General features: G+C 37.6%; 1 protein-coding gene across 2 annotated transcripts in view; it reads right to left on the bottom strand.

Moving 5' to 3' along the window:
• Positions 1-5,987: 5,987 nt before the first annotated feature.
• Positions 5,988-22,453, bottom strand: part of SLC41A2 (solute carrier family 41 member 2) — a 38,874-nt gene continuing 22,408 nt past the window's right edge. The window contains exons 7-11 of one of the 2 annotated variants that reach the window (XM_034403808.2): positions 19,955-20,102; positions 17,777-17,856; positions 15,915-16,046; positions 14,845-14,993; positions 5,988-8,341 (exon numbers count right to left, since the gene is read on the bottom strand). In XM_034403808.2, coding sequence (XP_034259699.1) covers positions 8,156-8,341; positions 14,845-14,993; positions 15,915-16,046; positions 17,777-17,856; positions 19,955-20,102 — 695 coding nt within the window. In that variant the 3' untranslated portion in view covers positions 5,988-8,155. The remainder of the gene's footprint in view (positions 8,342-14,844; positions 14,994-15,914; positions 16,047-17,776; positions 17,857-19,954; positions 20,103-22,453) is intronic. The other variant, XM_060694534.2, reaches the window with a different exon arrangement.

A 22,453-nucleotide genomic window follows, 5' to 3' on the forward strand; every position in this document is an offset into this window, starting at 1 on the left:
ACCACAATGTCATAGTATCATAGTGTGGTTTCTTTGGCTTTGGGTTAATACGTTTTGTGGACCCAGCCAATTGTGTTTGTTTAATAAATTATCATTAAATAAATGACTTTAAACCTTTTAGCCATAGGGACTGCAAAATGACTCTCCACTCTAGAGTGCTGTATATGATAAAAAGAAGAAAGCTTGAGATAATCAGGAATGTTAGTGGGAGATCAATCACTGCTGCTCAGTATTATGGCTGTATTCTAGAGTTTAGGATGTACTTCTTTAGTATATGATGACTGCCCATTGTGGAATTGTAGGGCCACAGGGCCCCTATCTATACAAGAGAGACTCTGAGTGGTGAGTTCTCCTTCTGAGTTGAGATCATCAAAATGGAAGGATTATGACAATTTCAGCAACCACCTTAGATATCTCATAGCTAGCCATACAGGACCATTTCCATCCCTTTGGAAAACTCTTTTGCCATGATATTCAGCGCTGCGGATCATTCTTTATTATTTGATGCAAATGCCAGATACCAAGCATTTTTATTTGTGGCCTTCATTGCAAACATGGGTGCAATGAAGGCTACAAATAAAAATGCTTGGTATTTGGCATTTGCATCAAATAATAAAGAATGATCCGCAGTGCTAAGTATCACAATTATTTATACTATGGCATCATTAAAAGATGTCTACAAAAAGAAGCATCTTTTTGTTGTTGTTGTTAACGTCTTTGTGTAGTTTCTCAAATCTTGGAATGTCTTCCAAAGCCTTGATGCCTCATTTTGTACAATGATTCTTTTATGTACAATAAAGCTTGCACACCAGTTATTAACTTTCACTATAAATGTTTCTAAGGATGAGAAAAGGATCCAACCAGGGTTGAAATGCTCCTGGTTCGGACCGGATCGGGCGATCTGGTAGGATTGTGGCAGATGGTTCGGAGAACCAGTAGTGATGGCAGTGTGAGGCTTGGCCCACCCGCCCGATTGTCGTTACTTCTTGGTTTTAACCAGGAAGTAATGTTTTTTACCCTCTGCGCATGCAGAGAATGGAAGTGCATGCGTGCACTTCTGAACCGGTAAGGAAGGTAAGATTTCACTCCTGGATCCAACCTATCTTTTTACCTTCACTCTCCTCTGCACTAAAATACTAAACTTAAGGCCTTTACACACTTTGTAAGAGCCATAGCCAAATTGACCCTTATTCTAGGAAGTAAGCAAATTCTCAAGCTGTCTGAAGCAGTGGTGGGTTGCCCCCGGTTCGCACCGGTTCTATAGAACTGGTAGTAAAACCGGCAGGAGGCTCCGCCCACCAACACCAACATCATCAAAATGCTTCTGCGCATGTGCAGAAGAGCACGCGTGTGGCCCCGCTGCGAACCGGTAGTAAAGGTAAGTAGAACCCACCCCTGGTCTGAAGGTTTCCAGATTGTTGCCGGTTTGTTATGCCACCATCAAGCCTCTCAGGAAACCACTTGGGTTTGTGGAAAAAATTTGATTGGCTAACCTAATTTTGAAAGCCTACCAAATTCTCCCTAGAATGTATTTCTAATGTATTTAAGATAGAGTAAGACTTTTTCACATCTTCCCCTCACTGGAATTCTTCTGCAATGGCCAGTTTCCTTCCTTAAATATATCCTCTTTCCAGGTCAAAATACGGATTCTATCACAGCCACATTCCACGTGTGTGGTTGCCCACCAAGGTAGTTTGAATAAGGCTTGTTTCACAGAAGCTACAGGCTCTTGGTTTGAACAACTACAATTCCTTAAAACTCCTAATTCCTCAACGCCTGCAGTAGAGGAGAGAATGTAAAATGCCCTTGGCTTATTCCAGAGGTGGGCTTCAAAAAATTTAGCAAGGGGTTCTCTGCCTGGTTGCTGGGTGGGCGTGGCCATGGTGGGCATGGCCTAGTCAGCCTCCTGCACTACGGCGAGGGCATTTTTGCCCTCCCCGAGCCTCCGCGCACGCCCTGCACTTACCGGCATCCAAAACAGGCCATGTGGGGACTGCTGGGAGGGGCATGATGGGCAGGGCCAGCTAGGAGTGGGATTTGGGGGTTCTCTTAGAATCTTAGCTAGAGGTTCTCCTGAACCCCTGCGAACCCCCAGCAGCCCACCCCTGGCTTATTCCTAGTACAGTAAACTGATATATTTAAATGCAGCCACTGGCCTATTATTAATTCACTACATGTAGATTTATTTATGTATGTTACATGTGTATGCCTTTTATTGCTATGACCTTAAAGAATAAACCAGCATTAAAAAAATGAATTTACTTCTATTAAAAAGTACGTAAGACTCTGATATACTCTGTGTGTGTGTGTGTGTGTGTGTGTGTGTGTAAAAGACTGAGAAAAAGCAACAACATAACACATTCTTAGGCTGACATTTAAATTGCCTTAGTGAACCATGCATTTTTCCCATCCATATTTTTTATTGGAGTCAAAGGATGAGACCTTCTGAAAAGCAGAATGATAGCAGCTCTCTGATCATATTTTTCTTCATGAGTGAAATGGCCATTTATAAATGTTCCCGACATGCCTGAGTTATTGCAACATTTGTCTTCAGTCAAATGGAGCTGCATAACAGCTTGGCTATTTTGAAGTCAATGTGCATTATCACTCTGGAATATAAACATTATTACAGTGAATGCAATAAGCCGGCATGTGCAACTGATATCACAGGTGATTTTTCTTTTAAAAAAAGTTTCACTTTGCAGCATAAAAAAAATAACAAGGAAAAGACTGATCAGATTATTTCTTTCTCCCAGGAAATGAAAGTCTAGCAGTTTCTTAGATGGAAATCAAATGCAATTCAGATATGAAGAATTACATATCTTTAAAATAAGAGATTATTATTGAAATAGGAACTTTGTACAGCTTGTGACAATAAATTCTTTTTAAAAATGAACTCAGAATCATAAAATGAAATAGGAAATCAAGCACCATCCACTTCAATCATCTGTTTACCATTTGATTTTGTAGAAGTATGTAAGCTTATTTCACTACCAGCTCTTGTTTTATTTTGTTAACTGGTTGCCCCATTAATAGGGAAGAAACGTGTGCAGCCTGGAAAATTGAACAGTCACACTACTGCTATTTGTGATACAGTTAAGACATATGTGTTTTTTACTGATAAAAATGCAACAGTACATTCAAAATAAATGATCCAAGAGACAGCAATCGAGGCTCCTCTTAAAATTCTTAGACTACCCTGTTTCCCCTAAAATAAGACCTCCCCTGATAATAAGCCCATTCGGGCTTTTGAGCGTATGCCCTAAAATACCCCCTCCCGAAAATAAACCCTTCCCAAAAGTATTTAAATGTATGCACAGCCAGTCCCTGCCATTTCCTCTGTTTAGGGTTAGGGAGACAGAGCTGGAAATCAGGTAAGATGGCAAGAGGAGCTCCATCTTGCTCTACACACCCCAAAATAAGACCTCCTCGAAAATAAGGCAAAGCGCTTATTTCGGGGTTCAAAAAAATATAAGACAGGGTCTTATTTTTGGGGAAACACGGTATATATTCTGATAGTCGGTGTCATGAATAAAATCTGATGGCCCTGTCTTTTTTCTCCTGATCTTACATTAACTGGTCTGCAGAATTTCTCGGTTATCAACCACTTTCCAACTGGTGGCTGTTCTGCTTCCATTGTTGAAAGTTTAGTCATGTACTGAGACTTAAAAGGGATGGAATTTTCACCATGTAAAATATACTATGGTGCTGGAGAAGACTCCTGCGAGTCCCTTGGACTGCAAGGCAATCAAACCAGCCAGTCCTAGAGGAGATCAACCCTGACTGCTCTTTAGAAGGCCAGATCCTGAAGATGAAACTCAAATACTTTGGCCACCTAATGAGAAGGAAGGAGTCACTGGAGAATAGCCTAATGCTGGGAACAATTGAGAGCAAAAGAAGAATGGGACGACAGAGAATGAGGTGGCTGGATGGAGTCACTGAAGTAGTCAGCGTGAGCTTAAATGGACTCCGGGGAATGGTAGAGGACAGGAAGGCCTGGAAGAAAGTTGTCCATGGGGCCGCGATGGGTCAGACACGACTTCACAACAACAAAAATATGCTTGGTACAATTCTAATCAATAGATTTATCCATTGAAACCCATAAAAAGCTACTCATTTTAATAAGCATCATGTGCCCATTGTCTAATAGGAAGGTTCTCAAATGTTATGATGGACATTCCTCAGCTTCCCAGATCTATGCATGCCAGCTCCATGCTGATTTTTAAAATTTTCTTTTCTCCATGGTCTGGCTTCCCTAAGACAAGCAAGGGACCAGCAAATGAGTGAAAAAGATAGTAGGTACTGACATATTGTATGTCAACATGATTGGTAAAAATAAGGGGATGTTATTTTATGAGCTCCGGTGGCGCAGTGGTTAGAGTGCAGTACTGCAGGCTACTTCTGCTGCCTGCCTGCAATTTGACAGCTCAAGGTTGACTCAGCCTTCCATCCTTCCAAAGTGGTTAAAATGAGGACCCAAATTGTTGGGGGCAATATGCTGACTCTAAACAACTTAGAAAGGGCTGTAAAGCGGTATATAAATCTAAGTGCTATTGCTATCTGCATAGACCATGATGATTAATATTTTATGATCCCATTATGTCCTAGGGCAGTTTACTGGGAAACAATTGTGCAGCTTGAGAAAAATACAGGTAATCAAATTATTTACCATAACATTCTTAGGTGTTTATACTTGGATTACAAAACATTTCAGAAGAAATTGGATTTTAAGATTCACGCCATAGGCATATGTATTTATTAAATGTATATGCTGCCCATCTCGCAGTTTAAGGCAACTCTGGGCGGGAAGGAACCCAAGGTTAGATCTCATCAGAACTGAATGGCCAGCATATTTTGAACCAAATTGCTGAAAGCATTCCTGAGATTTCCCAATAGAAGGAAGAAAGGAGGAGCATCATCATCATGGGGTTTTAGGCCAGGTGACCAAATCTAATGTCTTTAACTGCTTATATATTAGAAGGGAGATGTATACATAATCCCTACTATTTCCTACTATTCCATTCAGGAGTATCCAACATCTACTGTTGAATGGAATGGAATGGAATAGGTTGGAAGGGAGGTAAAACCTATACCACTTCAGATGAGTGGTTATCCAATCTCTTCTTTAAAACTTCCAGTGTTGGAGCATTTACAACTTCTGGAGGCAAGTTGTTCCACTGATTAATTGTTCTGTCAGGAAATTTCTCCTTAGTTTTAGGTTGCTTCCCTCCTTGATTAGTTTCCACCCATTGCTTCTTGTCCTACCCTCAGGTGCTTTGGAGAATAGCTTGACACCCTCTTCTTTGTGGCAGCCCCCTGAGATATTGGAACATTACTATCATGTCACCCCAGTCCTTCTTTTCATCAAACTAGACTTTTCTTTTCAGAGGACAGCTTAAAACAAAAGATTGTGTTCGCACTGTTCTCCAATCTTTTAGCAACTCAGTACAACCATTAGCAGGGACTTCTATTTGAACCCATCAGGTGCTACTTTCTTCTAATTTATGAAATCATAAAGGGAACAGAACTGAATCTACTTTCGTCATTCCAACTAAACTTGTCATGGTGGATGAGTTATATGGCTAGCAAGTGACAGAGGACATGGATTCTCAGCGTTTGCTTCAAAGGTTCTGTATCAAATGGCATTAGAGGGAATTTACAGAACAGCAGAAAAGTAGAGGCTTTAAAATAAAGGAGCATTTAAAATAATTGATTTTTTTGATAAAGCACCTCAAGACCTTGCTTTACATATGCACTCTATAAGCATGTGTTTTTGTATTGCAAACATGTTAATGATCTGCCTCATACATATTACACGTATGAATTTTATTCCATCCTGATTATTGCTTATTTTTCCCTATAATTCAGTATAATTAGAACCTAGTCTACATATAGTTAATTTGGTCTTTCTCAATGAATCGTAAGACGAGCACGTAAAAATTAGGGAAAGTGAGTGAAAATATCATGCATACATTATATTCAGGGTATTACACTGAAAAAAGATGACATTTTATTTTTCTTGGTATATATAATTCTTGGAACTGTATATTCTTCAAATACTACAATATTTTCCATCAGACCATGAATCCTTACAAAAATGTTCAACCAGAATTAAAACCTTAATCGCTAAATCCAAATCTCTTTTGGGCTTAGTACGTAATGTTGTTTGATGGTAACAGTGCATATGTACTAAGAAGTAAACCTCACAAAGTCCACCTACTTCCTGAAAAGTGTCTAATAGATTACAACCAAAGGGCAACAAAAGCAACCAAGGAGGATATTTTAATTTTCCAATTCTGAAAGCTTATTTCCGTTCTATCTTTCCATCTACAGTATAGAAATAAACAAGACAGTCATCGTGAAAAAAAAACTGTATCATTAAAGTAAGGGAAAATTACCTACAGAATTTTAATGAGCAAGCTGAATAGTTGCCAGCATTTTGAACTATTAAGATGAAGATAACGATCAAGAAATTATACTAGGCCCAAGAGTGTTTGTCTTAATAGAAGTCCACATCTGAACAGTTGGGTCCCACGCATTAATCTACTACCATAGATTACCGTGAATCTGCCTTTGAAATACATCACTCTGTAGCTGGGATTTCCATGTAATTTGAATGGAAATGATTAGATGCCAAATGTAATTAATTTTAGTAGAAAATTAAACAATTATAAATTATAATTGTTAAATTCTCACTGGTGGCTTCCAGTGCAGGGAGTAGGAAACTTTGTTGCCAAGGATTGACTGAATATTAATGTTTAATGATAAAATAACTCAAGGAAGTCCACAACTCATAATAATCTATATCATCAATCTTTTTCTTTTCCCAAAATCTAAAGCAAAAAATTTCTTTAAACATTTAAACAAAAACCAGTTTAAACATTTACTGATTTTCATTTGTGTAAATAACAGGCATAAATGGTGTGTAGTGGAAAATGCCCCATTATCATCAATGTACCACAGAAACTAAGAACTAAAGAGTATCTGTGACACTACTCTACAAAGTAGTCATTCAAACAAGCATTAACATTCTGGACACGGGATATGTTTTCCCAGAAACAAGCAATTTCTTTAGCCCAACAGAGCTATGATTAAAACAGTATTCAGTGGAACAACCTCTCATTACAAAATGAGTTGGTATTCTAAATATAAATTTTTAAAAGTTTGAACTGCAACGTATCAGGAAATAACATTGGTTGCATATAATTGGCATGAATGCCTAACTGATTGATTGACTCATTGGTTTAGATTTCGGCAGTCTCTGACTCCAAAGCAATTCTGGGTGGCTTGATAAAAGATCTCCAAGATAAACTAACTCAATAGTATTTCTAATAAGAAGTATTTCTAAAAATAAAAAAATAAACGCATCCACCTGTTATTTCAGAAGTTATATTGTAGTTTCTCCAATACATATCAAAAGCTGCTTTTCTTCTTCTTTAAATAGTCTTGATTCTTTATACATCACAATAAAGGACAAAACTTGAACACCTGAAAACAGTGTCAATGTACCTCTTGAGTTACAACCATTAATTCAACATTATTATTGTCCATGCATGATCATACTGTATTATCTCTATGAGAAACATATTTCCTATTTCAACTGATTAATTTTCTAGAACAGAGGGTGTTCCATCCTTTTTCTGCCAGCAATTAAAATAAACTGAATATCGAATGTCTTACCTGAACCTGTTTTTCTTATTGATATGCAAAAATAATATCTTTTGCATTATGGGTTATCTCTATTTTATGTTGTGAACCCATTATATCGTATGACTTCAAATGCATAGCCAGACTGCCTAATGAAATGCATGCTACATTTCATTAGGCAGATACATCAGTGGTTAAACCACATCGTTCTGTTACCTATCAACTATATTTTATTTCCTGACATAATGCTGGCCAACTTTCTCTTTCTGTGATGAGATGGTGTCAACCAGCCCCAAACAATCTTTGCAGTGTAAAAATACTTGAAGCTTCTTATCTTAGTTTTTTATTGTTTTAAAAAAGTTAAGGCTGTTTAATATCAGTGTCAACACTGAAGTTACTGTAATGAAACTCAACTACTCTCTTAATATATTTCATATGAAATGCTAAATCAAGTGGTCCCTACTCTCATATTTCAACTAATGGGATAAATTAGGCATTATTAATTTAATTAATCTCCTACATCTCCATCTCTATCCCCAATCAGCCACAGAAAATGAAAACTCAGTGCAAGTAAGGCTGTTCCAAGAAGATCTCCAAGAGCAGTAAGGTAAGGAATAGAAAAACTGTCTGGATCTTTCCCTTTTTTCCAGATGTGGTGCACCATCCAGTCAGCAATCCATAATAAGATAAATACCTATGAGAGAACAACACAGGGACATGATTAAATATTATACTTAAACAGCAATGCAACTTTGATGGAAACATATAGTTGAAAAGTAGTTTAAAAATCAGCAGGTTAGAATATTGTTGGATTTCCAAACTGATAAAAGTTTTGGCTCACAACACACCAGATTTAACTGTGGTTGAAAAGAAGAAAGCATGGAAAGTTGATGTGGCAATACAAAGGAGTAGTAGGATAGAAGACAAAGAATTAGAGAAGATCAAAAGTATCAAAATACGAAAAGTGAACCTGAAAGATAAACATAAATGGAGTATGGTGGTTTCCTCCTGTCAATTACAAAAGGCCACACATATATTATGTTGGTATACATCCCAGCATCCTAGGTTCTTGGGAAGAACTTGATGCGTATAAAGGCCAAATACCAGAAAAAAAATTGGCAGGCAGCTGTGATTTCACTTTGTTGTATATAGGTGCCTCGGGTGCAATCCCAAAACAACTGGAGTACCATGTGAACACTCTTGGCATTGGCATTGACAAAATCACCCTCAGTCAATTGCAAAAGGTAGCTTATTTGGAACAGCTTACATCCTGTGCTGATACCTTTAATAATAACAAACAACAACAGCTGCATATCCCAGATCCTTGGGAAGAACTCAATAGGTAGTTAAAAAGTCTAATCTAGTCATCTGGCTGACTAACATCTGAACCATAATCATAATAATTTCCTTGTTCTTTACCTTTTTACAGAAATTGCTTAAACTAAATAACCAACATGCAGCGTTATAACATAAATTAATTTAATCCTTTGGGAAATTATATTTTCAACCTAAAGAGTTCTATAGATTTCTACAGGCAGAAACAAATTTAAAACATTGCAAACTTTGTATGTGTTACAATATTTTAGAGACAAGTTTGAAAGTTCATATTTCTTTAAAAATAATTTAAGTAATCGAAGTCCCAAATTAGAAATGTGTTAAGTATTAGCACCCTGAAATAATTTAATACTTCTAAAAGCACAGAACCTTTGATTTTATGCTACAAAGGAAAATATCCATATGGCTACATGATTTTAAAATTATCAAGTTTCTTTCTAGTTTTCCCATTATAAAAGGAACATGCATTATTTAGATAAACATCTTCACTGAAAAAGTCACTATGTAGTCTAAGTTAATTATATGTGTGCTAGGTGTGAGCCTAAGCTAATTATATGTGTGCTCAGTGTGCTACTCTGTAATCCAAACAAATATATTTGAAAGCCTCTCTTTTCCCTGGAATAGGATTTTTTGAGACAGTTCCTCTTTTTTCCCAGACAGACAACACTGGGCATTTAAAATTTCATGCAAACATTTGTTAATCTCCTATTCTTCAAAAACCCTACAAGATACACTAACAGCACTCATCTCTATGTGAGCAATCTCCTGTCACTTCATACCAAATGTGGGATGTTATTACCTAGCCCCATTATTTTAGCTGACCAAGAAGCCAACATTGAGAGCAATGCAGAACATTTTCCCCTTCCAGTAACCTGAGTAGGTCAGGATTGACTTATAATATGACTCTATAAAGCCCTAGTAAGACCACACCTAGAGTACTGCATCCAGTTTTGGTCACCACACTAAAAAAAAGATGTTGAGACTCTAGAAAAAGTGCAGAGGAGGGCAACCAGGATGATTAGGGGGCTGGAGACTAAAACATATGAAAAACGGTTACAGGAATTGGGCATGGTTAGTCTAGTGAAGAGAAGGACCAGGGGAGAGATGATAGCAGTGTTCCAATATTTGAAGGGCTGCCACAGAGAGGAGGGGGTCAAGCTATTTTCCAAAGCACCTGAAGGCCAGACAAGGAATAATGGATGGAAACTGAGCAAGGAGAGATTCAACCTAGAAATGGGGAGGAACTTTCTGACAGTGAGAACAATCAATCAATGGAACAGCTTGCCTTCAGAAATTGTGGGAGCTTCATCACTTGAGACTTTCAAGAAAAAATTGGACTGCCATTTGTCAGAAATGGTATAGGGCCTCCTGCTTGAGCAGGGGGTTGGACTAGATGACCTATAAAATCCCTTCCAACTCTGTTAATCTGTTAAACATATGGCAGTGGGGGGATATAAGGAGTGAGGAAGGGCAACTGTTCAAAAGCAGATGTCTGAAAGTATGAATGGAAAAAAGGAGATTAAAAATGTTGTAAAATGTAAGCTAACTAAAATAACATGACATAACACAGGGATTTTCAAGAGCCTTTTAGAACTTTATTCGGTGAGAATGCCCGGAACATAACAAATATAGTCATTAGTTTGAATGAAAAGAAGGTCTTTAGATATCACATAATGTTTAAAAAAATGTTGATTATCACAGCTTATGTAACAAATAAATATAGATCTGTAGAACAATCAACAATCACTGAGACATGGTCTGGTTCTAACCAAGCTAATCCATTGCTCTTTCTATAAATTCTGACAACGACAGACACAACCTGTATCCTTATATAAAAATCTGAGCTCCCACTCTACCTTGAGTTTCACACTGCAAAGTCATTTCTCAGCAAGGAGTATCCTCTCTTATCTTACCCTCTTGTCTCCTATCAAAAATAAATGATGTTAAATTGTGTTGGAGAATAATATTTGGTTTCTGAAAGCTGGATGGAAAAAAACACTACCTTCCAACTGCTATCTGCTGATTTGTCTTTGCATTTCTACACATCCAATGAGTGTGACATATTTTTTTTAAAAAACCCAAAAGAACTACTAATATTATGCTCAAGACCATCTGATGATACACAATCATCCACATTACTTAGCTGACAGTTTTTCAATCAGCCAGTCTTTTGTTATTTCAGAGTGCCAGGATCTGATTGCTAAAGTGAATTGTTTACTTGCAGATCTCTGCAATTTTCTAGGTGTTAGTCTTCACAAATATCTGATAATAACCATTTATTTAGAGATTATGCCTCCTTTATATTGCTAAAACATCAAGAAAGGCCACCACACTGCTCACGTTATCATTTTATTATTTTTTCTTTTCAAAATCTAGTATTGTTGAATTGCTACTTTAAGTCAGGTTTGTCTAGCTACCATTAGAAGATAAATATTCCCTCATGAACATTTGTATCACTATTCTTAGTAAGAAAGGATCAACAGCCAATCTAATGAATTCTACCTTACATGAAAATTTGCAGAACAATTCTGATTTTAAATAAATAAACAATTGCTGTTTCCAAGATAAAGTTCAGTGTAAGTTTCCCCATTACTTGTTTATTTCCAGTCCTATTAAACATACAATTAAACATTTCAATTTTGGCAACTTTAAGATTTGTGGACTTCAACTTCCAGAATTCTCCAGCCAGCATGCTGCTTATGGAATTCTGGAAGCTGAAGTCCACACATTTTGAAAGCTGCCAAGGTAGAAGAATACTGCCTTAGCATAACTGTGTTCTTAGATTTCTCATGAAGATGTGAACATCTTTTACAGGTAAACATCTTTTATAGGTAAACTCTTTACAGGTTTAATCAAAATGAGGAAATACAGGGACAGGTTTTGGGAGTCACAAACTCTGAATCATGAAATGGATGACTTGGTTATTCCTATCTGACATTCAATTTTATGTGGCCGACAAGTCTTAAAATGAAGACTTAAAAAAACCTGAATATTTTGCAAGGAAACTATACTGTCAACTTTGAACTGAACCCTGGCCGCAGCCATCTCTCTGTTCCTCAGTTGCCACACAGGGGGGAAGAGGGGAAGTAATGGAATGCATTACTAGACACAACAAAGAGCTTTTTCATGAGAACCGAGGTCATCTCCACTGGCCACAGATAAGGTTGGGGAAGGAGTGCCTGAAGAGCTCATCAGTTAATTCAATTGGCCAACGTGACCTCTGACACTTGGGAATGGGGTTATTTCCTAATTTAATTGTACTGAAACCGCGGGAAAGATTTTGATTTGGCTTCCCATTGAAGCTGTGCCGATATGATGTACTCATTAAAGAAGACCTTTGAGAAGCAGCCAAGTCTCAGGGTTCTGATTCGCTTGAGTTCATTAGTCAGAGCCTTGACACTATGCATTCTTATTGTCACTATCATTTTGCTATTGTTTCTATTATTTAAAAGAATCTCATTAAATCGGGTTTCCTTCAGAAGTTGTACCATCACTACAGCTTTTAAAGAAGAGATTGGATAGTCATTTGTCCAGAATGGGATAGGGCAGTAATGGCAAACCTTTTTTTCCTCGGGTGTGAAAAGCATGTGTGCCGACACCCATAATGCAATGCCTCCCGCAGCCCCCCCGCATGCTCGTGAGACCCCCGCCCCCCCCGCATGCCTGCATGACCCCTATTTTTGTGCTAACAGGCCTCACTGAAGCCTCCTGGAACTACAAAAGGGCTGCGGGGGGGACACACATCCCACACCCCATTTTTGGTCCCAGGAGACTTCAGGGAGGCCTGATAGCATCAAACCGGGGGGTGGGGGTGCACCGTACCCACCCACACCCTGGTTTTGTGCTAGCAGGCCTCCCTGAAGCCTCCTGGAACCCAAAATGGGGTGCAGAGGGGGCGCTGCACCCCCCCACCCCCGCATATGTGCACGTGAACCCCCAGCCCCCCACATGTGAATGAACCCCCCGCACATGCAAGTGTGTCTCCCAGCAGACTCGAAAATTAGCTGGCTGGCAGGAGGCGCGTGGACATGCATGGTGAAGCTGATCTGGGCATTGGCTTGCATGCCTGCAGAGATAATCACATGTGCCATAAGTTCACCATCACGGGGATAGGGTCACCTGATTGAACAAGGGATTGTACTAGTAGACCTTCAACATCCCTTCCAACTCTGTTATATATGTCCGAAAGTCCCAAAAGATGATCACATGATCCTGGGACACTGCAACCGTCATAAACATGAGTCAGTTGCCAAACATCTGAATTTGATCACGTGATCATGGGGATGCTGTAACAGTCATAAGTGTGAAAAATGGTCCTAAGTCACTTTTTTCAGTCCTGTGGGAACTTTGAATGGTCACTCAATGAACTGTGGTAAATTGAGACTACCTGTGATCTGTCTGTGACCCAGACAGCTGTTTCCATTTGAACAGTAAAGTCATCTTCAAGTTGAGTTCAACTAATGACTACATGGACATAACTACATGGTTTTCTTGGCATCAGTATGGAAGTGTTTTAGCACTATCTTCTCCTGGATTGTGTTTCTACTTCCCAGTTTAGCCTACAGTTTGGTATTCTCTAGTCCAGGGGTGGGCAACTGTGGCCCTTTTACAACCTGTGGACTTCAACTCCCAACCTGTCTCAGGAATTCTGGGAGTTGAAGTCCACAGGTTGTAAAAGGGCCACAGTTGCCCACCCCTGCTCTAGTCCATCCTAGGGCTACACAGGCCTGATCCTGCTTAGCTTCTGAAGCCAGAGAAGACTGGTCTGTTGAGGTCACATGTTGAGACCATTTACATTTTAAGACCCTTCATCCAAAAATTAAAAGCAACAGTTCTAAGAAAAGACAGATAGACAAGTAGGTAGATAGACAGAATAAACTACGTTAAGTTTGGCTATTTAAATTTCTTACAAAAACTATGACATCTTCACTTCCAATTTCATAGTAAATCTACAAATGTTGAGAATAAAAGTAAGTGCTACATCTTTTTGAACAGTGCAGTCCCAAATGGTGCAGCTGATTAATTATACTGGAAAGTTCATTCAGCAGTTTTAAAGTTTTCATAGAGTTCGTAGGTCATTTAAAAATGCAAATCTTTTGTAACTTAAATACAGTTATTTTCATGTCGACTTTTTAGTTTTTATGTTCTGGCTTCTTTAAGATATTGAACACAAATAAAAATTAGGACTGGGGTGCAGATTAATATTAAAATGTATTGAATATCTAAAAATGAAACAAAAATTGACATGTCAGTGTTAAGCTGCTATAATCATAAACGCTATTAAGGCTTGTTGAATCAAATACTGAGATAGGTACAGTATGTGCAGTTTAGCTATTTGATTCCTAATATTCGAGGGCAGCAGATTTTAATGTAGCTAATAAAAGGACAATGAGACCTAAATATAATGGCCAGAAGAACTGAATAATACAAAAGGATAAAAACATTTTTATACAACATAATTCTTTATAAAATTTGAGTATGCTGTATTGTACCCCACGAATCCTTCCAAACTAAAGATGCAAACACTGGATTTTCTTTACCAATTCATGATAATCATAAAGCAGAGGTCCCCAACTCCTGGTCCATGTACTGCCACTGGGCCACGGCATGCCAGAAACCAGGCTGCACAAACAAATGAAGCGCCATCTGTGGGATAAAGGCAGCACACGAAACCAAGCCCCATCAGGTCCATGGAAAAACCTCTCTCCACAGAACCAGTCCCTGGTGCCCAAAAGGTTGGGGACGACTGTCATAAAGTATCACTGAGATACCATTTTGAGCAACGGTGAACGAAAAGGGGGCTGAGTTGTTACATCCATAAATAATCTATAAATAATATTTTTAAAAATGTTTTAGCCTTACCTGTAGAAGTGCTGTGAACAAATATACCACAATGAAGATGGGTGTCAAAGATGTGTGACCACTTTTCATTAAATGAATAGTGTACAAAAATATTAAATGCCCAGGAATCACCAACAGCAGAAGAACTTGAGCTGATTTATTATTTACTCCTGTAAATAAGAATAAGTAACACTGTTTGCCAATAAGAAGGTTACTGATATTTTCATTGGGTAATAAGATAACATTATTAATTTCTGTGGTTTTGAAAAAGAATAACGAGAAACAAAACATAACAGACATAAAAGAAACCAGACAGTTAAAAAGACACCAATAAGGACTGGGTACATCTGATTTAATATGTCATAATGACTGAATCATTATCATGTGCAAGCATGTTGAAAAACAAAGGAACTGGCTTCTTTAAATATCCTGGGCTTAATGATGAAATGACATTTTACTGTCATGAAAAAAAAAATCCAGCAAAGGGTTTTCTATACACACTGCAGAAATTAAGAAATCAACAAACAATATTTTTGCCTATGGGAATTCTCAAATCATCCAAGTCATGGTTGTCCCAAAGGTGCTTTTCAAAAGGCAACTGGACTTTTTTGGGTTTTTTTCCTTGAAAACGTTTCACTTCTCATCCAAGAATCTTCTCCGGTTTTGAGAAACGAAATGTTTTCAAGGAAAAAAAAAATCAAGAAAGCCCAGTTGCCTTTTGAAAAGCACCTTTGGAAGAACAATCTTTTTCTGAAATTTTTTAAATTATGGAACTAAATTCACTTTCTAACTAAGGCTAGTAACTACATTTATTGCTTTTTTTAAAAAAAAAAATAGCAGTCCTACAACCCTTGAGAAACAATGCTGCATATAGGAAAAATGAAATAGAGGCATTTCTTCAATGCTTTTGTTTGAATGCTGTACTTGATTCTAATAAAGGAATGTGCTATGTACGATGTAATCTGTAAACCTCCATAAATGAAATACGGCTACCTACCAATATCTTTAATCATAATATTTTCTTAAAGTACTGTAAATAATATCTGGGAGAGAAAAATCAGAACGTAAAGAAAAAGCAACACAGCTTGTACCTGTGCCACAAAATGTTCTGCATGGATAACAGCAGCCTTTGGCTTCTTCTGGTAATTCTCCAGGAACACTATGTAAATGTAAATAAGTCGAAATTCTGCTGGCTTGAATTGCTACTAGATTACCACCAATCCCTATAGAGAACAGGCAGGAAAAATACCATTGTTTATTCATGATTACACAATAAGGCTAAGAAATTGGTCTAGCACTTTTTATGTGTGCTAATACTTTATTGCTGCCATACTCAATACATAACTGTGTCTTATTGCTTCGTGATTATAAATAGTCCTTGACTTACAATCATTTGTTTAGCGACCGTTTGAAGTTACAATGGCACTGGGGAAAAAATGACTTTTGACCAATCCTCAGCTTTCTGACTGTTGCAGCATGCTCATGGTCATATAATCAAAATTTGGGCCCTTGGCAGCTGGCATGTATTTATGACAGTGGCAATGTCCCAGGGTCACCTGTTCACTATTTGTGACTTTCCCAGCCAGGTCCTACAAGCAAAGTTAATGGGGGAAGCTGAATTTGCTTAACAGCCATGTGATTCGCTTAACAACTATCGCAAAAAGATCATGAAACTGGGCAAAACTCACTTCAACACCACCTTGCTTAACTAAGGAAATTCTGGTCACAATTGCAGTCATAAATCGAGGATTACCTGTATTAGCCAACAGCTTATTACTATTGCCAGCATATTTATGTAATGGTAAAAGTATAATGGGAGCTACATGGATGAGCAAAACTAAACCAGGGCAATCATCTTAAAAATGTGTTGTATTTATGAAACAGATCTTTGCCTAACATGCTAAAAAGTAGGGAACTAATGCTGATGTTATGAAGGGAATATGATTGCTGGTCCTAGCTATGAAAATTGTAATTTCATATGATATAAAACACGGGTGTCAAACTTGCCGTATCACGTTGTCATCACGTGACGTTTTTCCCCTTCACAGAATTGGGGTGGGCGTGGCCTGCACGTGACGCATCTGGCCCACAGGCCACCAGTTTGACACCCCTGATATAAAACGTTTTTGGCTATTGTTGTATGTAGTATTCCATATACCTTTATAATTGTGTGGGCATGCATGTGCATACCCACCAACCCTCTGCCCCACCCCACCACCCCACAAAATTGGCCTGTTGGAAGCTCTTAAAACTGTGGCTCTTCCCTCAGGCTTTGGGACCAGAGTGTTAATGGAGCCCAATTTGGATGTTTTGCTATGCTGGTTGACAGCATGATTATTTTTACCTAGTATCTTTTATTGTTAAGTTTACTATGTTCATATGTATATTTTGTTTGTAAACACGTTAGTCATCCACAGTCATTTGATTAACATGGGTGGCCAGATAAATTTTTGCTAATTCTAAAACAGTTTTCTCGTTCTAACAATTTTACATTAAATATATGCAGAAATTCAAACTATATAGAAAAAAATCTGTGCACTGAAATACAACTACTTAGGCATCCATACTGATTATTACAATGTTACAAACAGAGTTATTACTACCGGTATGTGTGTATTTGTGTTTGTATCTATCTGTATAATGTTCACAGAAATCTTTATATAGAAGTACATAGAAATGTCTAAGACGACGTTTTAAAATATGTATCTGGGATCTAAATATATAAACTATGTGAGGTTTAAAAGTATATTTTTTTATCCCCATCTGATCTTTGAATGTATATTTATCTTTTCACAACAGAAAACCAGGAACTGTTTTTACTCTAAAATTACAGTGTGACTTTACAGTAGTACATACCCACCCACTTATGTCTCGATTTGGTCTGGAATATTTTTTTACCTAACTAGCATGCAGTGAACCACAGCAATTTTAAGAAATTCCATGCCTCCCTTACCATTGATTACTGGAGTATAAACAACAATCCCAACCAAATTAGGATCAGATACAGTTGTATCCAGAATAAGGCCACCAATACTGAAAAAGAAAATTGAAATTTCAGACAGGGCTACTCAGACTGCATAAACTATTTTGAACAATATTGTGGCTTCATAAACAAAACAGAAATAATTTGGAAGCTATGTATGTCTGTTACACATTTTGCTATATGGTTTCTAAGAATCAATCTAACACAACCAGGAAATATTCTTAACATACCTATAAAACATTGAACTGTGCTAGAAAAGTTGAGTTTGAACATACTGTAGATATTTGTGCTGAGATGGATGGCAAGCAAATTTAAAAAATAAAGAAATAAAACATTTACACATGTTTTATTGTAAAATCTACTTCTGCCAACAGAAAACAGAAAACACAATCTAGTACTAAATTTCATCTTTCAGATCAGTACATAGCAATAAATAAAATATACAATAAATTTAAAAATTAACCACACTGAAGTCTTTTGAATCTAAATGGATAAAATGTAAGTTTGTGCCTGCAGAAGTCCACTCAAGATCATATTCAGTTTTAAAGCCTTATACATCTTAAATCCTAAAAGAATAATCACCTCTCACTGCAGTTTAACTGCACCTTTAAATTGTACAGGGTGCCTTCATTTTGGAAAGCTTGTTATTTATAAGGGGTATGCAAAACATTTTGACGTTGAAGCATTCCAATGATGATTGAGGGAACTAGGAATGGCTAATCTAATGAAGAGAAGGATTAGTGGTGACATGACAGTAATTTTCCTGTATGTGAGATACTGTCCCAGAGAAGGTGTTGACCTATTATCCAAAGCACCTAAGAGCAGAACAAGGATTAACCATTAAATATTAAACAGAGATTCAACCTAGAACTAAGAAGAAATTTCCTGACAGTGGGAACAATTAACCAGTGGAATGGCTTGTCTTCAGAACTTGTGCTCCATCACTGGAGGCTTTCAAGAAGAGATTGGATAGCCATTTGTGTGGAATTGTATAGGGTGTTTAATTAAATAAATGTCATAAATCAACTTCGAGCCATGGTGGTGCAGTAGTTAGAATACAATGTTGCAGGCTAATTCTGCTGACTGCCAGCAGTTCGATTTTCACCCGCTTAAGGTTGACTCAGCCTTCCATCCTTCTGAGGTTGGTAAAATGAGGACCCAAATTGTTGGGGGCAATTTGCTGACTCTGTAACCAGCTTAGAGAGGGCTGTAAAGCACTATGAAGCGGTATATAAGTCTAAGTGCTATTGGTATTTGGGGGGAACAAAGGGACACCTCTGTTTTTCAAGAGGCAGGTTAGGAATTGCACTCCAAGACATTGTTGGTTACCAAACAAAGACATGATTGGAGACAGGACAATCCCCATGGTTTAATGTACATTTATTTAACATTAGTTTCCTGCAATTAATAATTTTCTCTCTATTGAATTAGAAATTGCAATTTCATGGCAACATTTCTAGAGCTTTGGTGGTGTGTTGGTTAGAATGAAGTATTGCAGGCTAACTCTGCCCATAGCCAGGAGTTTGATTCATGACCGGCTCAGGTTGATTCAGCCTTCCATCCTTCCAAAGTCAATAAAATGAGGACCCAAATTGTTGGGGGAAATATGCTGACTCAGTAAACTGCTTAGAGAGGGCTGTAAAGTACTATGGAGTGGAATATAAGTCTAAGTGTTATTGTTTTTGATATTGCCTTGGCGGCTACACTGAGCACATTTGTATATATATATATATATATATATAAGTTGGAGAAGATGTGCCTTCTATTCTATGCTTTAAAAAATCAGTTTATATAATTTATATAATGCCTTCCCAGCATCTAACTTTATTTGGTTTGGAACCCTTTTAAACATTTTCTAAATGTCATTAAAGCTCCTTACCAGTACCAGTAGCAGAAATTTTGAGCAGTTCGGAGAACCAATAGCGGAAATTTTGAGTAGTTCGGAGAACCAGCAAATACCACCTCTGGCTAGCTGGGAATGGGGATCTTGCAATATCCTTCCCCTGGAGTGGGGTGGGAATGGAGATTTTGCAGTATCCTTCCCCTGCCAGGCCCACCAAGCCACGCCCACCAAGCCACACCACGCCCACCTAGCCACGCCCACAGAATTGGTAGTAAAAAAATTTGGATTTCACCACTGCACCTTACCTGCTAATGACCATTGCAGTTATAACAGGTTCCCACCCGGAATGGAGGACTATTCTTGTAGCTGGATGCTTAGCAGCAATTATAATCCACATAGGAGTCAGAGCCAAGAAAAAGGCACCAACTAAAGGAGATATATAAGAATAGTTCTCTAGAATTAAAACAAAACGTTACGCGTTATCATAAAATTCTGAGGAAATTAGTTACTAGTTTTTATGAGTATCTTCTCTCAGACTGAAACTTTTCTTGCAATTCTCCCCCATTCTAAATAAAATTATTAAAACATCCTTTGTTATTAATAAGGCTTAATTGCGAACATATATCTCATGATTAGAAACACGATTAGAAACATGATTAGAAACACTCAGGGCGGTTTACAATGCGTTAAGCAATAGCCTTCATACAGAATTTGCATAATTCCTAGTCTCCCAGAAGAAAATATAGTATAGCCCAGGTATGGCAATATCAAAGTAATCATTAAAAAAAATGGATTGCTAAAGGAACAACGAAAGGTTATTGAGACCACCAGTTTGATCTTATCACCAAGTTTTTAGAGGGCACTCTTATTGAAAATTCACAATACTTATGGGTTCTAGAGTTCTTTTGCTAACAACATTTTCTACTATTTCCGAAGTAGGATTCACCATAGGATTATTTCAGAAGGTGATAGTATCCAGCTAACTTTATTTAGAGCAGAAAGGGATGGGTCTAATAAGTACCTAGACAGGATGCTTAAAGGGCTGTAATCTAGACTGGAAAGTAGAAAACTCAAGAAAAGTTATACCAGACGTTTGCGTCAGTAATTATAACTGACACTGAAAATAGTTACCATTGTTTATTTATTTTAAAACACTTACATAATTTGCCTGTACTGTAACAACCCTAGGAGGTGCACAAAACAATAAGCTCCCAAATTATCAGAATATAACTAAATAAAAACAACAATGCAAAGGCATGCATGAAAACTGATATTTAGAGCACTTTTTTTCCAGAAGTACTTACACTAAAACAATTACAAATAAAAATATTACATGTATCCTATGTTTGTATTTTAATCTTAGGGGCATTTAATAGGAGTTGCTATCTACAAAAGCTTTCTTGAGATATTCAAACTGCAACCCAACAGCACCCTCTAGTGCTTTAAAGGGATATTAAAAGAGAACACAAGTAGTCCTCAACTTACGACCATAATTGAGCCTAAAATTTCCATTGCTAAAGCAAGACGGTCCTTAAGTGAGTTTTGCCCCATTTTATGACCTTTCTTGCCACAGTTGTCATATGAATCCCTGCAGTTGTTAAGTCAGTAACACGGTTGTTAAGTGCATTTGGCTTCCCACTGACTTTGTTGTCAGAAGGTCACAAAAGGGAATCACATGAACCCGGGATCCTCCAACTGTGATAGATACATGCCAATGGCCAAGTGTCCAAATTCTGATCACGTGACTATGGGGGACGCTGCAAAGGTCTCAAGTGGGGGAAGAAGGGAGAAGAGCGGGGAAAGGAAGGGGAAGCAGAGGAGAGGAAGGAGGAGGAAAGAAGAAAGTAGAAAAGGACAGAAGAAGGCAGGGAAGGGAAAGAGAGAAGAAGGAGAAAAAGAATTGTTGTAAAATAAGGGAGAAGAAAGGGTAGAAGAGCAACCCCGAATGTAATTAAAAAAATCTTTTTTTTCTTTAGAAAATACATGTATTTAATATATGTATATATTATATATACATATATATGTATGTAAGTCTTGGCGTATTCAGGTCTAACCGTGTAAGATTGAGAGTATCTTGGCGACGTTTCAACGAGGTCCCACTCGTCATCTTCTGGCTGGTATCTTCGGCTTCGTGCTTGTGCAAGCAAAGCGTGATCGGAGATGCCGTCTCTCTATAAATACTGGTGGTGAGATGTGGAGTGTTGGCTTTGTTGTTGTAAGCGGGTTGGTTGGCTGTGTTGTGATGAGTGGGACCTTGTCTAAACGTCGCCAAGATACTCTTGATCTTAAACGGGAAAAGACCCGAATACGCCAAGACTTACATACCTGTACCCGTGAAAATCTACGAAAACATATATATGTATATGTATATGTGTGAGTAATTATGAATAAGAGAATGTACATTTACAATATGTTTATCTATATAAATAAAAATGTAAATGTTCGTTTGTTCAAAATCTTAAATGTCCGAAAGTTCTTCACCGATTGCTTTGAAATTTTGACACAACATTGCATTCGAATACACACATGTTTTTATAAATCTACTATATATAGATGTCACACCTGTGACAGGTAAAAACATGCGTTTTTGAAAAACAGCACCGTCTGACAGGTAAACACATGCTTTTTTGAAAAACAGCACCATCTGTTGGACATAAAAGCAACACATGCTATACTAAATATTTCATGATTCCATTTCAATGTTTCCGATTGCATTGTTAAATTGAATTTTTCTAGATTTTGATTTATTTTCATTTTGATTTAATTATTTCATGCAACATTGCATTGGAATTGAGCTGTGTCGT

The sequence above is a fragment of the Pantherophis guttatus genome, chromosome 7 (assembly GCF_059756535.1).
Source record: "Pantherophis guttatus breed Tessera chromosome 7, ASM5975653v1, whole genome shotgun sequence".
Taxonomy (NCBI): domain Eukaryota; kingdom Metazoa; phylum Chordata; class Lepidosauria; order Squamata; family Colubridae; genus Pantherophis; species Pantherophis guttatus.